The sequence below is a fragment of the Anguilla anguilla genome, chromosome 16 (assembly GCF_013347855.1).
Source record: "Anguilla anguilla isolate fAngAng1 chromosome 16, fAngAng1.pri, whole genome shotgun sequence".
Classification (NCBI taxonomy): domain Eukaryota; kingdom Metazoa; phylum Chordata; class Actinopteri; order Anguilliformes; family Anguillidae; genus Anguilla; species Anguilla anguilla.
In genome coordinates, this window is record NC_049216.1 from 5,298,203 (window position 1) to 5,316,874 (window position 18,672).

Here is an 18,672-nt window from a genome sequence, read left to right on the forward strand (position 1 = left end):
TCCTTCATCCCCCACAAAAACTGGGCCAAGCAAAACAAAGTATACACTAAAAGTAATATCAACAACCGTATATCCAGAAAGTGACCAATCCTTTTGAAACAAGTAGTCAACAGTCAAAAGAAAGATCCAGTTCTCTTGTACTTAAGTGGTATGATGTGACATTTTTTATGCATATGTATAGTCCATAATATCAGAAGGGTCTTACATTAGCCACAATGCTGAGCCTTTTCCTTTTTCTTTTTGTACAAGGATGATATCCAAGTCAGTTACTTGGGAATTGAAGAACATTATTTAGATTCAAACAAACTTGGCTCAATCTTTACAGCAAACCTTGAATTAAAAGCCTTTGATATCATTTTCATGTATTTCCTTATAAATGTAAATGCCTAGAATTATTTTTACTTTGGAGACTCTGTGATAAGATTGTTTAAGGTTATGCTCAAAATAATGGAAATTCATCAAAAATTGTTATTAAAAAAAAATCATTATTAAGGAGTAAATTTAATTTGAAAAAAAAAATAAATAACACTGTGAAGCCAATGTTGACTTTGAAACAGCTGCAGAGTTTAAACAGCTCAGATGGGTAAAATGTCAATGCCAATAGTCCAACCAGTCTTGCTCACTCCACAAATTAGCCTGTATGGCAGTGGCAAGAAGAAATACATTTTTATGGGGGGAAAACATCTCAAATCCTGAATGGAGTCTGAAACAAAGAATTAAAGTTTTGTATTCAAAATCAGAACTTCTACGTTGAACCGTAAGACCAGTGCTCGGCAGGTTTACCAGTAATTGACTTGACTGTGCTCAGTGAAACACTTATGTGTGTGGGTGACTTTCAATTAACTTCTAATTATAGTATGGAGGGGGGAAAAAAACAGATGGTTTCTAATTTAAGTAATTAAATGTGAAGCTCGCTGTTTGCCAAAAGCAGGAGCTGAATCACACTTGCTTGGCTGACGGACAGGACTGAGAATCATTTCCTCCCCGTACAGAGTAAAATAACATGAGGAGGCCAAAACCACAAGACCACAGATCCGAAGAAAACCTAAATGGGAATGTCACTCTAAAATACATTTATGATGATAAATTAACCTGTCCATTAACAATAAACAAGGTCCCCACTTTACACCATCACACCACTAATATAAAACCCCTTGACAAAACATAAGTTTAATATTTCAAACTGCATCGATTATTTATGTTGATAAAACATTCAAATATTTTAATAGTGTTACCAACTTGCCAAATATTTATTTATTTTGCTTACAGTATGTGCTATTCCCCTTGGACTGAAGAGTCAAAAAGTCAAACTTGTCACCGATTCATGAATCAATTTCCAATTTTGTATCACAAATGAGTTGGAGACTTGCCTGAGTCCGAGGTGGGATTTGAACCCGGGCCTCTCGTTCGTCCAAAGATTTCATAGGCAAACGCTTTACCAGTCAGCCAAAGGCAAAATCGCCCCTAGCCAAGGGCGACGTCATTATCTTTGAACACCAGGCAGTGTTGTCACAGCAACGAGCTGTTTGCTTTAGCACACCTTTACTGTGCTTCACTAGCAAACTAGTCGAGCCACAACCGCCACATTTGCAAGCTCTGGGTTAATTTCTTATTTTAAAACTTCACAGGTAACTGAAACATTTCTGTGGCACATAACCAATGAAACAAGACTGTCACAGAATCAGAGATCCTGCTTCTCTCAGCCAGAATCATCAAAGTTAAGCCACTAATCTCTCACTCACAGAATCTCTTGTTGTCAGACACTGGTATTGTTACTGTAGGTGCCACAGTGCATATTTATTTAATGTGTGCCGACATAAGATGGACGTGTTTCTCATTCTTTTCCTTTATTGTATTCCTTTACAGCCAGAGCTGGGGGTTGGTGGACAGAAGGGGGCAGTCTTCGGGGGCAGCCAATAGTTTCCTATGGCATAGCCTCTGTGGGCTATATGAGGAACTGCTGGTGCTACTAATCTGTAGGCTGTAGGCTGGATATACAGTATCCATTATTCATTTTAAAGACATTTCCCAAATGCGAGCTATATTTGACATAGCTGCTGTGTAAAATTTGGTGGCAACTCACACACCTTCTCAACAGTACCCAGGAGGAAGTGAAGCTCCGCACCTTTTTGGGTTTTTGGGAAGAGCCCAAGGTTTACAATCAAACCATGGCTTGTCAACAGTAGCTCAGTGTTATTTAGTTTGAAGAGAAACTCCTGGGAGATAAACATTTGTTGGGCAAGTGCACTGTTTTTGACAATTACTGCATTCATAGGTTCAAATAAAGTTAAAACAGACAGCCGATTCTAAATGAACTATTTCTAAAGCCACAATTTGGTAAAGATTTGAATATAAAGTTACTGCAGGGTTATTTAAAACATGTAGTTTTGAGCTAAAGTTTTCTGCACTTTGCTTTTCATTTATTTGCCTGGTCTGCTGAATCATGTTGAAACTTAACTGGAGGACATAATTTATATATATATATATATATATATATATATATATATATATAAATTTTGATCTCTGGGTGGAACATCACTTTAAATCATTCTGCCATAAAATAGGCACTAAGTTGCTGCAGGAAGTGGTGTTGGTGGGTAAGTACAGTACACCCTCAGTATCAAATATACTGTAGTGACAGGGAGGGACACTGAGCTGTAGGAGATGTCGTCTTTCATGGTCCATGGAAACAGTACATGGTCCATTGATGTCCTGGCAAAATCTGTCAAGCTGCCCCCTAATCATCCACCATTTTGGCTCAACATTTATCTTCCTCTCCACCTCTGCTGGTGAGTGTTCTAGTGCGACACACTACCCCTCTTCACAGTGAAACTTTGAGAAAACCGTTATATCAGTGGAATGGTTAATACTAGTTATACTGGAGGTGTAGAATATGGTCCTACCTGCTCCTGATAGGCATAGAAGAGGATGATCATCAGAATCTCCAGGAAGAAGATCAGAAGAAGCAGGATGAAGAACTAGAGGGAACGAAAGAGGGAGAGGTGGAGTTAAGAGACCTTTTAAGCGCTGTTCACGTCCTCTCCATTTGTCATACTCAATTTGTTGAATAACCAATCGTTTGAGGTAATGGAACGACAGCCTCATTCAGGCTACGAAGCGGTTTTCTTTTAAAGACCTGCCGAAGGTTCGCATTCCGGTTCGTTTTATGCGTCAGCAGTCGAGGCAGTGAAAACAGAATTAAAGAACCAACCAGAAAACACACGTTTTGAGAGATGCCAGGAGATGTTCAGGCTCGGAGACGTTTGGAGTCCCGGCGCGTGCGTCTGACATTTGAGATGCACTCCCTCCGCCGGGAGATAAGCGCCTGTGTAGGTGGGTGAATGGGAGCTGCGTGCCTGCACACCTCGTTTAGTAAAGCCGTGCCCCGTTTACGCTCATGCTCTCTGATACGGCCTATGAATTTTAACACATCTATCTGCCAATTGCTTCCCCCCCCCCCCCCCCCCCCCCCCCCCCCCCGTGCCGCTCTGTGTCCATGAAGCAGCTTTAATATTGTCATCATCCTACTAAAAAGAAGTATACACGCAGTACGGCCCACTATGCACACGTTGTATAAAACTGGCGCATTAACTGCTTTTAATTAAGTCAATGAAAACATCTGAAATTCCAAATTTAACAACACCTTCGTGTCAAACTGCAAATCAATTTGATACAATTTTTTTTTTCTTTTTGGCTCTGCCCTCCATCACATTGGATTTCAAGTGAAACAATGAATATGAGATTTAAGATAGTCAGCCATAATTTGAGGATATTTACATCCATATTGGGTGATCCGTGTAGGAATTACAGCCCTTTTTGGACATGGTTCCCCCTTCCACCTTTATACATAGAGTATGTGTGGCACGTGCAAATCTAATCCTTTATGAAATGTCTTTATGTGCAGTAATGAGGTTAATAATGCACTTCAGCTGTCGACATTACATGTGGAGGCATCATTCTATTCAGGTTTTAATCAGATTCTAATTGGCTGGGTTGTAAATAGAATGAACCTCCATGCGGATATGGAAAAATGTGGCTTCTAGCAGCTTGTTAGAAATTAGAAAAAATTTTACACACAATAGGTGTTATATGCTCATTGTTTCCATGATGATCTTCCTTTCTGGTGACTACGTCTGAAAAGTTAAGACATCCTTGCGTCTTCCCAGCCATGTAGGTTTTCACAGTCAGGGGTACAAGTTTTAAGGGATTGTGCAATAAAAAATAAAATGCAAAATAAATGTAACAGTAACACACTTGAAAGCAACTACTATTGTGTTTAATTGTCTTGCATTTTTTTCCTGACAATTGCAGTGTCAGGATTAGAAAAACGGTTGCCATCTGTGTCAGCTAACCACCGACTATTACAGTACGTTGAAAAAGAGAAATTTACTGTTAGTACCCACATAAAATAATGGCATTCAATGGTAAAATATTAGTTTAATGCAACACCGCTGCTTCTTTAAATCCATGGTCTCCCGCGTTTAATACTGGAACAATTTATCCACTAACTGTAACTGAAGTCAGTGTGCATGTGAAGGGCAAATGCGGGCACTCACAGTAAATAGTTCTGTTTTTTTTTTGCTGTATTTCCAAATACATAAAAGTCACTGATCTTTTCTTTGTTTTTTGTTTTTCTGACTTATTCATAATGTCACTTACCATACATACCTCACAACCATAAAATATATCTGTTTGATTACAATTTAAGATATGAAATCCAGCTTCAAAATCGTCTCACAGTTTCTGTTCACTCCCAAGTTATCTTTTAATGTGCAAACTGTATATCTGTAACAAACTGTTCTAGGTTTACTGCAGAAGTCTTTTGTCTATTCCCAAGTCTAGTCTTAAATCTAAAAACCATGCTTTCTCTGTGAAGGCTCCAGGACTCTTCTAAACAATTTAACAAAGACGCAAAGAAAAATCCTAGAAAAAAAGATAGATTTAAAGAGTTAAAACAAATTGGCTTTTTAATTACGTGTAATATTTTAGCTTTACTTTAAAGCTAACCTTAAGACTGAAGTGTGTGTACTCTTGCTTTTGCTGGAGTATACACATAATTGCCTTTTATTCAACTTTTACTGCTTTTCAGAGATTATAGTGTCATGTTCATTGTTTCATTATTCACAAGAGATTCATCTTGTGTCCATAAAATCCATTTTGAATTGCTTAATTTTGCGCTGTAAAAACCCACAGTTTTCCTTTCATTGCTTTATTTCACTACACCACTTTGAGCTGATGCATGAAAGATGCATTGCAAATAAAGTTTATTATGATTGTTATGCATGTAACAGTTTACTGATATTTAGTGAAGACGGAGTAGATGTGTGAGAATTTTGAGTCTGTTTGCAAACACTCACACTCAACAGCAGGGGGCGACTCTCTTTGACAGCGCCCATGCAGCCCAGGCAACCAATCACCATGACGATGGCCCCCACAGTTATGAGGAGGTTGGCAGCGGAGAGGGAGGGGAGAGAGGAGGAGAGGGTGGCGAAGTTCCCCTGTGTCACTGACAGCCAAACCCCCACCCCCAGGATCCCACAACCCCCCAGCTGTGAGAGAGAGATTGAGAGAGAGAGAGAAAGCATACACATTTAACAATTTAGTAAAACAGTACCTTTAATTCTGCATAAATCAATTTTAATTAGCACATTAAATAAATGTGCTAATTAAAATGCCACATTTGTGTATGACATCAGGTAAAAATCCATTTAACTTGTAACGTTCAAGAAGTTTCAGAAATGACTGTCATGTGGGCATTGCTGTCATGGGCAGAGCACTTTTCATTTACTTTCTTTGAAAGGCAATTTAGAAAACGGACAGGTTAAATCACGCAGATTGCAATCTGGCATTTGCATGAAACACAAAGGCTATGTATGGATCCTGCATTCTCTATGACCTGGCTTTCCCACCACATTTGAACAATGTCCCAAACACATGTAATTCAAATTACCATTGCTTTACCATTGTCTTTAATTCATTTCCACAATTACCACACACGCAGCTGCATCTTTGCTTCTGGCTGAAATCATTCATTCTTCACAACCAATGTTAAGAGAGCCAATCGAGGCCTGTGTGAGGTCCAGTCTGTTGAGAGAGCCAATCAAAGCCTGTGTGAGGTCCAGTCTGTTGAGAGAGCCAATCAAAGCATGTAGGAGGTCCAGTCTGTTGAGAGAGCCAATCAAAGCCAGTGTGAGGTCCAGTCTGTTAAGAGAGCTAATCGAGGCCTGTGTGAGGTCCAGTCTGTTGAGAGAGCCAATCAAAGCATGTAGGAGGTCCAGTCTGTTGAGAGAGCCAATCAAAGCATGTGTGAGGTCCAGTCTGTTGAGAGAGCCAATCGAGGCCTGTGTGAGGTCCAGTCTGTTGAGAGAGCCAATCAAAGCATGTAGGAGGTCCAGTCTGTTGAGAGAGCCAATCAAAGCATGTGTGAGGTCCAGTCTGTTGAGAGAGCCAATCGAGGCCTGTGTGAGGTCCAGTCTGTTGAGAGAGCCAATCAAAGCATGTAGGAGGTCCAGTCTGGTAAGAGAGCCAATCGAGGCCTGTGTGAGGTCCAGTCTGTTGAGAGAGCCAATCAAAGCATGTAGGAGGTCCAGTCTGTTGAGAGAGCCAATCAAATCCTGGATGAGGTCCATCATTGAACCATCATTCTGTTTTATGTTTAATAGAAAAATCGAGCTAAATGTTTGAAGCATGTAAAATATTCACTTCAGGTTTCTGTCAGACGGTTAAATGTTTTCTTGTGAAATTTGCTCATGGTTTGCAGCGCTGTAAAAACATCCCAGAGGGCTGTCTGCTATAATCACAGTTCATTCGATCTGAGTTTTAGAAAAAAAACAATTATTTGTTTCAGCTCACTTTCTCTCCACGTAATTTCATTCACCTTGTTCCGCCCCGCCATGTTTGCGTGTCTCTTTCCGAGCGTGTGGGCGAAAGTGAAAGATATTAAATACCTTATGAAATTCTCTCTCCCCATTGCTCTCCACCTCAGCATCTAAAAAATATTTTTCAAAATCGTCCACCGCCCAGTGTTATCTGATCCACCTTTATACCCTTATGAGTCATTGGTATAAGGCCTTGTGCAATATAAGTATTATCTGAAGAAAAGGGCACTGGCATTTAAAAAGTTTATTATGACTGTCAGGTCAGACGAACACCAGAACCCAAAGACATGTGTTTTCCTCTAGTTGCTAGCCTGAAATTTCTGCAGATGGTATTGCTCTTGAAGGTGATAAGGCAGCCTTTGTGTTGTATATTTTAAGCCAACTTGCAATCAGAAAAACCATGTCTTCAGCCAACTCTTTTCTCAAAACCAGTGGAGGTTTCTGTGCTTGAGATGGAGCTATCGGAAATTTAACTTTAAAGCAATAGTTTTTCCCCAACCAGATTTTTGTTTGTTTCGCTTGAATAAAATGCATACTAATTACCTTAATATTCCGTGTACATGGTTAGGTCATTCTCTTTAAATGCGCAAGCATTCTTTTTCAATACTTTTTATCCATCCATTATATATACCCACTTATCCTGGGCAGAGTCGCGGGGGAGGTGGGGGGGGGGGAGGGGTGGTTGGAGCCTATCCCAGCGTGCATTGGGCAAGAGGCAGGAATACACCCAGGATGAGTCGCCAATCTATCGTAAAGCACACACACCATTCACTCACACACTCATAAATATGGGCAATTTAGAGTCTCCAATTAGCCTACCTGCATGTCTTCGAACTGTCTCCAGAGGAAACCCATGCAGATACGGGGAGAACATGCAAACTCCACACAGAAAGGTCCAGGCCGGATTCAAACCCAGGACATTCTTGCTGTGAGGCAACAGTACCCACTGCACCACCACGCCTCCCTCAATTCTTTTTGGACAATTCAAATTCACAAATTTTATAAATACACAATAAATTATATATTACAACAAGGTAAATGGCACAATAGACATGTATTGCTTTGAGTGTATAGCACTAACAAAGGCTAGTTGACAGTCTCCACAGGGAAATACCACAACATGCATCAGGGTACCTGCTACTCCTGGAGGGTTAAACAAATGTACCATTGACCATTAGCCAGCAAACAATTCAGATAAGAGAATGGAAACATGAATACACATGTGCAGCCGCCTTGTGTAAAACAAGGGCATTCATTTCCTACTCGAAAGAACATAAATCAACCCATTCGCAAGCAATCACCGCACAAACGCTACAATTTAATAATGACATGGTCCAAAGGCTCATAAACGTGCAGTGTAATAATACACCATATGAAACGGACTACAGGTCGCTGGATAATTATTTTTTTTTTGGTACTTGACTGAGGAAAATGACAATACACACTGTTAATGACTGCTTCACCTTTCACATTCATTTATTTTTGAACACAACATGGTTAGTGATTTATTTTATGGATTTTGGTCGTTTTATTTTTTCATTTTTTTAGTGCCTCTTTCATTGCTGTGTCAGATCACATCTTGCCAGCAGTCTTACGCAGAAAGACAAAGGCCTAGTGATCAGGATATGAAATGTAATTAAATTTACAGTAAATGAAAATAAAGTTTACATTCTATAATGACGTCTACATGCGCAGTGCTAGTTATGTAGCGGATGTCCTGCCCTGTAAACTATGTGCTTGCTAGACACATTACATACATGACAAAATTATCATACACGTGGCATCATTTCGTATTTTTGTATGAGCTGGCCAGTAATGGAAAGTTTACTTCAGCCTTTATCAAAGATTAGTTGATGAATTTAACACAGTTAAAGATGTCAAATAAAAATTTTTCCTAATCTGGTAGCTGAAAATGAATACAGTTCGTGGTCCTGTTCAAAACAATTGATGTTAATGTTTATCCTCGATCAAAAGATAACCTTGACTGTTACCTGGGTTTAAGTTTCTGTCATTCCTTATTAACAAATCTGATTTCCCCTCCTGCACATGATGTCAATGTTGCTTGCTAGAACATGGATGTGTTGTTAATTTTTCTCATACCATATCATATAAAAAAATATTTTTTCAGCAGAGGATCTCAATGACAAAATGTAGCTGCAAGCAGGAACTACGGGGCCAAGCAACACAAGTACCTGCCAGTGCCATTTTGTGCAAGTCCTTAATTTATCGCGTTGATTTAAGATGGCAGCATTTGATATCCTACTACATTTGGGTAAAATGCCAAGATTCATAAAAAGTGACTTGGTGGTTCTGCCAGAACTGAAAAAAGATACAGAAAATGACAGAAAAATTACAAAATAAAATAGTAAAACCAAGGAATACTGGAGCGTACCAAGGTACGTTGGTGCTCCCCCCCCCCCCCCCAAATAGTCCATACAAAATTATTCACTAATACCATAGAGGTTCCTCCAGCAGGGTCCTGAATGTAGGTTTTGGAAACTATGGTGAGATATTGTCTCAGCTGTTAAGCTGCAGGGTCAATTCCTTCTAGGCAATAGTTCAGCTACTTCGGATAAAAGCCTGTCTTAGGCAGATAAATCTGTCTTACATAACTTTAATAACTAATATTTTTAAATATATTTTCAATAATATCGTTTTGCTTTTCTGTAAAATAGGTGTTATTATTTTTTTTCAACAGAAATAAACTTCCATTCTGGATTTCAGTCTGTACATTGAACCTAAACTGACAACTTGACCAGCTTGACAACGTGAACAATGACCCTCCTACAAATGCAAATGGCGGTCAGTGCCCAGCAGGCTGATTCAAAGACTGTTCCAATTGGGGCCTTAAAAACTGCTTTGGATGGCCAAAGCAGTTAAATTTGTTTCAGTCTTATCTCACAGACAGTCTCACTTGGCGGTTTTGTGTATGCCTGTTAACAAATTAATTGCGGGGTCCCTCAAGCATCAGTTTTTGGGTAAATTTTGTATTTGACTTTTATGCTTTGGTTTTGGCATATCATGTAAAAAAAAATTTTTACAGGACTGCACTGTCAATAGGACAAAGCCTTGGACTATATTTAAATAATGCACAAAAGACAAAAGCTTTATTTCAGAGAGTGGATATGTCCATTTTGTTAAGATTGATGTCCTAAAATTGAGGTCAGTTGTCTTTAGTAAAATACACACTGAGAAAGGCTCAGTGCTGAAAAGCATTTGTGTATTGTTTAAATGTAGTCAAATATGTATTCCTATTGAGCATGCTGTCCTGTTCAAATTTTTCTATCATTCATTAGGAAGTTTAATTTTTTAGCAGATGTATTATATTTATATATATTTATATTATATGTGGTCATCTGTATTCACATTTGCAGTGATGACACACAACTTGGCCTGTAGATTAAACCCAGTGAATTTAATAGGTTAACTGTTCTCCATGCCTGCCTGAAATGGCATACATTTTTAAACAGTCCACAATTTTCAAGGGGAAAAAATATGATTAATTTTTAATTCTTGGTTTCACACAGATGATAAACCGATAAAATGTAAATAAATAAATAAATAAATAAATAAATAAAAACTTGGGCCCGTTACCTGAAATGTGAAAGCCTTCCTCCTCCAGGACCCTGATTGTAATTCAGTAATAATAAGAAAGTCATTCATGCTTTCATCTCATCTCGGCTTTATTCTCGTAATCCACTCTTGCGAGGCCTTGACTCAGAATGTGCAGTGAGGCTGCTAAATAAAAAACAAGAGAACACAATTCCCCAATCCTCTTATCTCTGCCCTGGCTGGAAGCTGCTTTGAGTTGACTTTTTATCAGTTATTTTCAAGACAAGATATGATTTGATATGATATGAGGTAGCACCTGAATATATTGCTTGACTGTGAAGCCCTTAAAAACTATCAATTATTTACAGATAATGCAGAGTCCCAACTGAACGAAAAAGAAGACCATGCATTATCAGTTAAGGCTCTGGAAGAGCCTTCGTGAAGAGATTTACAGCAGCAAATCGGCTTTTAACTAAATTTCATTTTTTTGTAAATGTTGTAAAAGTAATTTGTTTATTGTTATGTTATTGATATTAACATTCTTGCCTTGTATTTTTTAAAAATATTCTTTTCATTTTACATATTTAAAACAAATATGTAAACCAGTGTTTAGAAAAACACTGAATAAATAGTTATCCATCCATCCATCCATTATCTATACCCACTTATCCTGGGAAGGGTTAAATAGTTATTATAATTCTTATTATTGTGGACTAAGGAGTGTTTTCCATATTTTTCTTCTGATTTCCCAACCATGTACCTTTATGTAAACCCTACATGCCCTACATGCCAGCCAGATCCCTTCGTTCTGCTACCTCAGGACACCTAGCACCTCCCCCTCTTCACACCTGCACTTCCAGAACACATCTCCTGTCTGTTCTGGCCCCACGATGGTGGAATGACCTCCCTGTGGAGGTCAGAACAGCTGAGACACTGACCCATTTCAAATGACGACTGAAGACTCACCTCTTCAGGCTGCACCTCTCCCCATCCCTCCCTACCCCCCTGTAAATGACTGTAAGCTTAGGGTTGTAACTAGGCAGCTGTTTCGTAGGTGACTTAGGTGCATTAACTGTCTTAACTACTGCTTGTATTTTTTCCATAGACTGCGTTGTTGCCGTTCTCGTTGTTAGTGTTAATCAGTTTAACCTTCAGGGTCGAACTATGCGGTTGTTCCCTGCACTTGGACCGGTACTTCCCACAATGTGTCTGGTGTATCTGATAAAAAATGTAGTTCTTTGGATTTCATGGCAGATATCTGTGGGACAAATCTGTGTCTTTAGCTTTATACAAACTGACTGGTTGGCTGTGCCATAAAGTCTCTGCTGATTGGCTGCAAGTCAAATGGAAGAAACCCTCCAAATAAACAGTTCAGCACTACCTGTAAATGGCAAGTCTTTATGTCTGTGTGATAACATTCGGAAAAACTCAAGCTTTGGCTCTTTGGAAACTCAATAACCACAACTTGCCGACAATGACCATCGCAATGAGACCAGAAGGGAGTCCTAAATTAGAGTGACATGCACTTGAGAGGATGCACATAAATGTATCCTGGCCAGAACAGAGCTTCGATCCACCCCTAAAACAAACTTGTGCGTTGTTAAATAAACGAGGGCAAGACAATGGGTGCCCACGTGGCACGACTCGAGGATCAAATGAGTGTCATACCCCAGAAGACTTCCACGCAAGGCTGGCATTAGCTGTCAATTGGATATCAGATATACTTCCCTGCCGCCGAAGTGCCAACACCACATCTGGTTGAATGAATGTTTGCGAGTTGTATGCGACATTATGAATTGTATTTTTTTTTTTTTTGTCCCCCCCACCTGCTTATACTGAATCAATCATGTTTGGAAGTCTGGTGAAAGGCACACCATTTGAACACTGCAAAAAATCTTTTCTAGTATCCCTAAACCACAACTTTTATCTACATTGTAAACAGGTCGAGATCCCATTTAGCCTATACCTTCCTTCCCTCAAGAAAATGTCTTATCTGAAAAAGAGTCTTTTAATGGAGTCTCAGACATTTTCACGACTTAAATTTTTGTTTAAAGTTTGAAAAACGTGACACGAGTGCTTGGATGTCCTTGAGCACGTGCAGCTGCGGCTCAGGCACCCTGTAGACCGGCTGTCAGTCAGGCCTGCCTCCATTCCCCATCATGCAATGCTGGCTGAGCTCCGCTCTGCCTGGCCTTTCCAAGAAGAGTGGGTCGGAGTGCACCAAAGAGGCACTTGCCATATTTCTTCCATGAAAAACTGATCTGAACACAGCAAGGCGGCACTTGCCATATTTCTTGGGTCAGGTGGCCCAAATCCAACATTCCCTCCTCATCCCGTCCCCCTTATCTTCCTTCTTTTTGTCATGAGCTTCCTCCTCTTCTGCCTGTTCCCCCTCTTCTCCTTCTGCTCTTCCTCCTCCTTCTCCTCCCCTCTGATGGACGGGGACTGAGCAGCGGGTCCAGTCGGGTTTAACTTCTTCATTAGCGCGAATGTCTGGAGTGGCGCTGGCCTCTTCCAGACCACAGCCATCCTCCTGGTCGCCCGTCACTTAGCCCGCCCCTCTCACTTAGCCAACATTCTGCTGTCTGATGTTAGCAGCTATAGCAGCACACCTGAATCCCTGGTTCAGAGCTGTATGTTCTTGCAGTGTGGTTACACTGCCACTTCATCTTAGTTTGAAACGCCTTCAAGTACTTGCAAGAAGCCGCTGTGGTCTTCATGAACTCATTTCATCTGAGGGTGAGTGGGCAGCCGTTTGGAAGGCGAGATCTGTGTTGATTTCATTACATTACATTACATTACATTACATTACATTACATTACAGGCATTTGGCAGACGCTCTTATCCAGAGCGACGTACAACAAAGTGTATAACCATAACCAGGCACAAGTATGACGAAACCCCTAGAGAGAAGTACCGGTCCAAGTGCAGGGAACAACCGCATAGTTCAACTTGGACCCTGATGGTTAAACTGATTAACACTAACAACGAGAACGGCAACAACGCAATCTATGGAAAAATAAAAATAAATAAAAATACAAGTAGTCGTTAAGACAGTTGATGCGCCTAAGTCAGGCGATTTCAGTCAGGCATTACACTCGGTGACAGAAAGAAAGAATGGCAGCCTGTTCCTGTTTGCATCTGGGAAAAAAAAAAAACTTGCTCAGTGTTCTTCAGAGTCGGGTTTTCACCCTTCGACCAAGTCTGAGATTTGAAAGGGCTGGTTGTTATCCTTATAATCACTTGAACTAATCATGAACAGACCTGAGAATTTCGTCCTTAAATGTGTTCCCATTCAGACAAAAGGAGTATCCATCAAAGGATGAGGAATAAAGTATATATATATATATATGTTAGCGTGGCTTTGTAATTACTGACAAGGACAAGATCTGCAAAACTTCTTCACCTCATACAGCATGCAGTATGCATTCTAGCCACTAAAAACCCTTCCTCCCATATGGTGATATCAACGTCAAAAGGAACAGTACATCATAGTACATAAAGTACTGTCATAGCTGAAGCACCTTTGAATAAGGCTTATTTTATCACATCTTCACGCTGCAGCACAAAACCCCTTTCTAAGTGCAATCGCAAAACCCTCCGCCACATGCCGGAGTGACACCCCTGGGAGAGAGATGCGGCAGTTCCGGGCGTGCACCGTTGGTTCTGCATGGAGAGAGAGAGAGAGAGAGAGAGAGGGCGCACCTACACCAACACAAAATCAAATAAAAATACCTTCCTCCTTCCCCCTCACCGGATTCCGGATGAAAACAATGACCTAAAACAACAAGCTAAAACAAGGAAGACAAAAGAAAGTAAAAACTCAGCGACTGCATTTCAGCTCGCTGCTGGTCTCGGCTGGCCAACTTTTCGGCTAACCAGTGTCTTTGCCTTTACAAACCAAACTCAAACTCGCTCTGTCGGGATGTTCTCTCGATCTCGGTCCCAAACTGTGGAGAAAAACACACCTTTAAACACCTGGGTTGATTAGTTAAGGCAACGCAGGTGCGTGCGCTCTCTCCACCAGACCAATCCGCTTCTCCAGCAGACTGAATGCTACACCCTCTTAAGATTAAACTTTTTGTTGTTGAGAGGAATCACATTGGACTGTCAGTTAATTTGGCGGTAGTTCTTCTGGCCCAAGCTCATGTTGTGTTGATCTCTACCTGGCCACCTAGCGCTTGACTCCAAACGCAGCTAACACAAAACATTTACACAACAATGGGAAAGATTATAGTTAGTGCCACTTTTTGACGTAATGTTCCCAAACTGTCCTTGGGCTTTTTTATTCCAAACAAATTCTGTCTGTCACAGAATAGCATTCCAGGCATGTCACACACAAGCTTCAGGGACAACATCCTCCGAGTTATCGTTTGAAATCTATGAAAAACATCATGGCTCATGTATGCCAAATACATTTTTCAGAATGTTCAGAATCAAAGTAAATGGCAGTTTATGCATTAGCATTGCTAACATTCTTGATAAAAGTAATGAATGACCATCCACAATAAATATTTTCAAAAGCACTTCTACCTTTGAGAACATAAGTGAATAATGTTCTAAGGCCATTCATGCAATCTTCCTCAGGACAAATTCAAGGGCCTTCCGGGAAACCGGACAAATGTGCAAGCCAGTAACATATACCCTAACTTGAACCCTCTGTTCGAAAGATGTTCTGAGAACCAACATTTGTTCGCTGGGAAACTATGTCTTCATCATGGAAAGGCGAGGCTCGAGTCCAGCGCAACAGTGGTTCTGGTCTAAGAACAGTTGTGAGAGAGAGGAGAGAACCGTATGTGAGCAACAGAGAGACTGTGCGCACGGCACGCCATATTTCATATTTACAGTATTTTTCAGAGGGCTCAGTCACACGCCCTTAACCCCCACATAAAACACCTTAATGCGCAGAAATCTAGAATATCTGCAGTGAGCAGTCGGGGACCGAGCAAGGTGCTGAACTCTCCAGGGTCTTAAAGGAAGCCTTTTTTGGACATAGTAAGGTTTGCTCTGGACAGAACTAGTATTTTGTCTACAATCTCCCAGCAGCAGATCATGCAGTTTGTTTTCAGTCTTGTTTCAGACCATTAAATGCAATGCCAAAATATCAACAGAAGCATTCTAAATCAAACTAAACAAGCGTAGCTTCAACAAATTTGTATTTCAAAGGGATGTTCTCCTTTCTGACAAGACTAGTAATAGGTGATTCAATTGCAGGAAATATTAGTGTCATAACCCTTGAATATTTGAATGGTGGTAGATTTCCATGATCAAAAGTTTTAAAAAATATTTTAAAACAAGATTTATTCAGAAAAATAAAACAAACTACGCATGAGATAACCCAGGATTCTAAAATGTGATATTATACCGAAATCTAAACCCGTAAAAAAAATTGTCCCTTTATAGTCTACATATAAAGATTTCATTGGCAAGCATAACTTTCCTGTCTTCCAGTTGCTGTTTAGAACCGCCATTGCAAAGCAGATTAAATGAGTTCCAGAGGTAACAAGGTTTCTTTGGCCTAATTAATACTGATGGAATCCATCCCAGCTTGAAATGTACTCTCCCACCATCAAGCAACATATCCAAGAGTACTGAACCAAGGATGGAAGAAAATCACCCTGGTGGTCAGCTGGCAGACATTTTTCCTCCCAAAAAACTATTCTGTTAGGATAAAAATGTGATTTATGTTAGATTTATGTTACAATGGAAAGATCTCTTTTTACTCACTCAGGGATGCTTCATGTCATGGGGATGGGGGGGGGGGGTGTATTTTTTAATTATTATTTTCAGGTCCCATGATTTTCTATGGTTTTATTTATTTTTTTAATGTGAAATGTGGAAAAAATTGTAAACTTATAAATGCTAAAAATTGTGGTTTATTTTGAACAACTTAGTGTTGCTTGCATTACATGACAGGTCAGGCAATAGCCACATTTCATTTACTTAAATATCCAGCAGTTCATTCAATATCCATCCCATATCATGACCACATTTCGGCAAAAGACCAACATTGCTGAGTATGTTTCCATAGGCTACATCTAATCAGGCTCTAGTGCCATGTCACTAAAATGAGCCCAACGTAATATAATGAAACAATAAAGTGTTTTTTCTAACTTCGTATTCGATTTTTAGGATCCTGACGGTATGCATACGATTCCTTATCCTGCAGGCTATTCCTGTAATCTCATTGTGACTGTGATTATAAACATTTCTAAGCAACTGGCCGTCTATTTTGCCGGCACCATTAGAATATTAAATTCAGACGCTTGGTACGTGAACCTGCTGTGGTCTGTCATTTGCAGTCGAGCCGTGTGATCGAGGACAAGCCACCGTAAGGGAAACCCTTTGTGTCTGAGGCTGGATCCATAACCGGATTAGCGCTGAGCTGGGATCGGATCGACCTCCAGCAGCCCAGCACCTGCGTTAATTCATCTGTTTTCGTTCAGTCTCCATTAGTATGGGGAGCAATAAAAGGTCCTAAATTAAATTAAGCCTATTGTTTTTCTTTTTATGAGTGATTATGTTGAAACCCTGATTCAAATGTTTTTTTTTGTTTTTTTAGTTCATACTTTTTTTTTTATTTTTTTACACCCCATCTATGCGTCTTGAGCATCTGTCAATCTGTGACTTGCCTTGCAACCCTGCTAATTTGCGCATCCTATACTCTGGTATAGCACCTTCCTGCCTGCCAGGGATTCGGTACCGTCCTCACCAAAAGATATATTCTCGATTCTGTTACTTTGCACAGTGGGGTTTTTCTTCACCCCTTGGCCCATGTTAGAACACAATTGCAAGCTAGCCGCGCAAATGCGGTTGCTCCGCCCAGAACATATTTTATTAATCATTCATTCATTCTGACACAAAACGGAATGTCATTTCACCGGGAGTCAGAATAGGTGCTAATATAGGCAGAAATCTTCATTCCTCATTCAGAATACACAAGAAGACTTGGCTGTGATGGATTCACATACCCCATCACATTCAGTTAAATAGGTATTAATCTACTAATCATAGTTATCCAATTTAGCTCAGCAGAAATTCCCATTCAACTCGACTCTGAATGACAATTTGATGAAAGAAAGCTTGAATTCAATATACATCGTCAACAAAAGGAACTGAAACTTAATTGAATAGAAGGTGTAATTAAAACCGAGAAGGCCACTTGCCCTGTCTGTCAATACTCTATCTGTTCTAGTTGACTGCCGTTCTCTTTGGCCTACTTTTCAGAGCAAATAAACAGAACTTCTGAAGGGAGGTCTTTAGTCACTCTCCCACTGGTCTCCCAGTGTGAAAATGCCAAGACCGCACTAATGAGATTAATTACTGAAGGCCGTTAATTGTGGCTCATTGGGCCTTCAGGGCTGTCAAGTCGTGGAGGGCTGAAGTATATATGGCACCCCTCGGGCCGCCGCCGCGGCGAAACGCGTTCTGTTGATTCACAGCTACTGTTATTACGGTCATGCTACTGTAAAGGCTTTCACATTTCCATTCCTGTTTATCTGTGTTTGCTCAGGGAATTGAATCTCATCTCTTTCCAACCGCCCGTCTTAGCCGCGGCCCACGCACCTCGTTCCCGCGACAGAAAAATAGCTGTTCCGTGACAGCAGATATTCTGTTTTCATATGAATAAAAGTGTTACATAATTAGGCCGGCGTTTAAAGGAAATAAGCAGCAAATAGCACGAGTCCGGGGAATGAATATGAATTCGTTTCCAGCGCTTCCAGAGTGAAAACGGACTTTTTTTCGAGTTAACGACATGCATTGAGAAGTTCCACGGAACTTTCACCGTAACGGAGCCAAAGAAATAAACTTCCGCTGGGCACAATTTTATCCTGTTTGAACACCTGTGCATCCCGGAATATAAATGCACAAAATTCACCGGACATGAGGCTTTCGGGCCTCAGGGCTGTCCATTACAGTGCACTCCCCGACAGATCGCCCCACCCTCCAGCTGTCATTTGTTGTACCCCAATAAGACCGACATGCTTCCATCACAAAAATGTACCAAGTACTATTTTATATTTACAGTGGACATCAGGTAGAAATGTACACAATATATATATTTTTTTTTTTTCATTTAAAAACATGAAATGCAGCTTAAAAATATAAAATGTTTTAACCTGCGGAAGTGAATGAAAACTATATTCAGTATTGAAGATATACAGTATATGAATGGCTTGATATTACAGGTTGGCCTTTCTGTGACATTGTTTGACATGTACTTCATACATATGATTTATCC

General features: G+C 40.2%; 1 protein-coding gene across 2 annotated transcripts in view; it reads right to left on the reverse strand.

Moving 5' to 3' along the window:
- tspan4a (tetraspanin 4a) overlaps positions 1 to 18,672 on the reverse strand; it is a 70,236-nt gene that overhangs the window by 16,107 nt on the left and 35,457 nt on the right. For both annotated transcript variants that reach the window (XM_035396157.1, XM_035396156.1), the window contains 2 exons: positions 5,358 to 5,549; positions 2,904 to 2,978 (listed from right to left, as the gene is read on the reverse strand). In XM_035396157.1, coding sequence (XP_035252048.1) covers positions 2,904 to 2,978; positions 5,358 to 5,549 — 267 coding nt within the window. The remainder of the gene's footprint in view (positions 1 to 2,903; positions 2,979 to 5,357; positions 5,550 to 18,672) is intronic.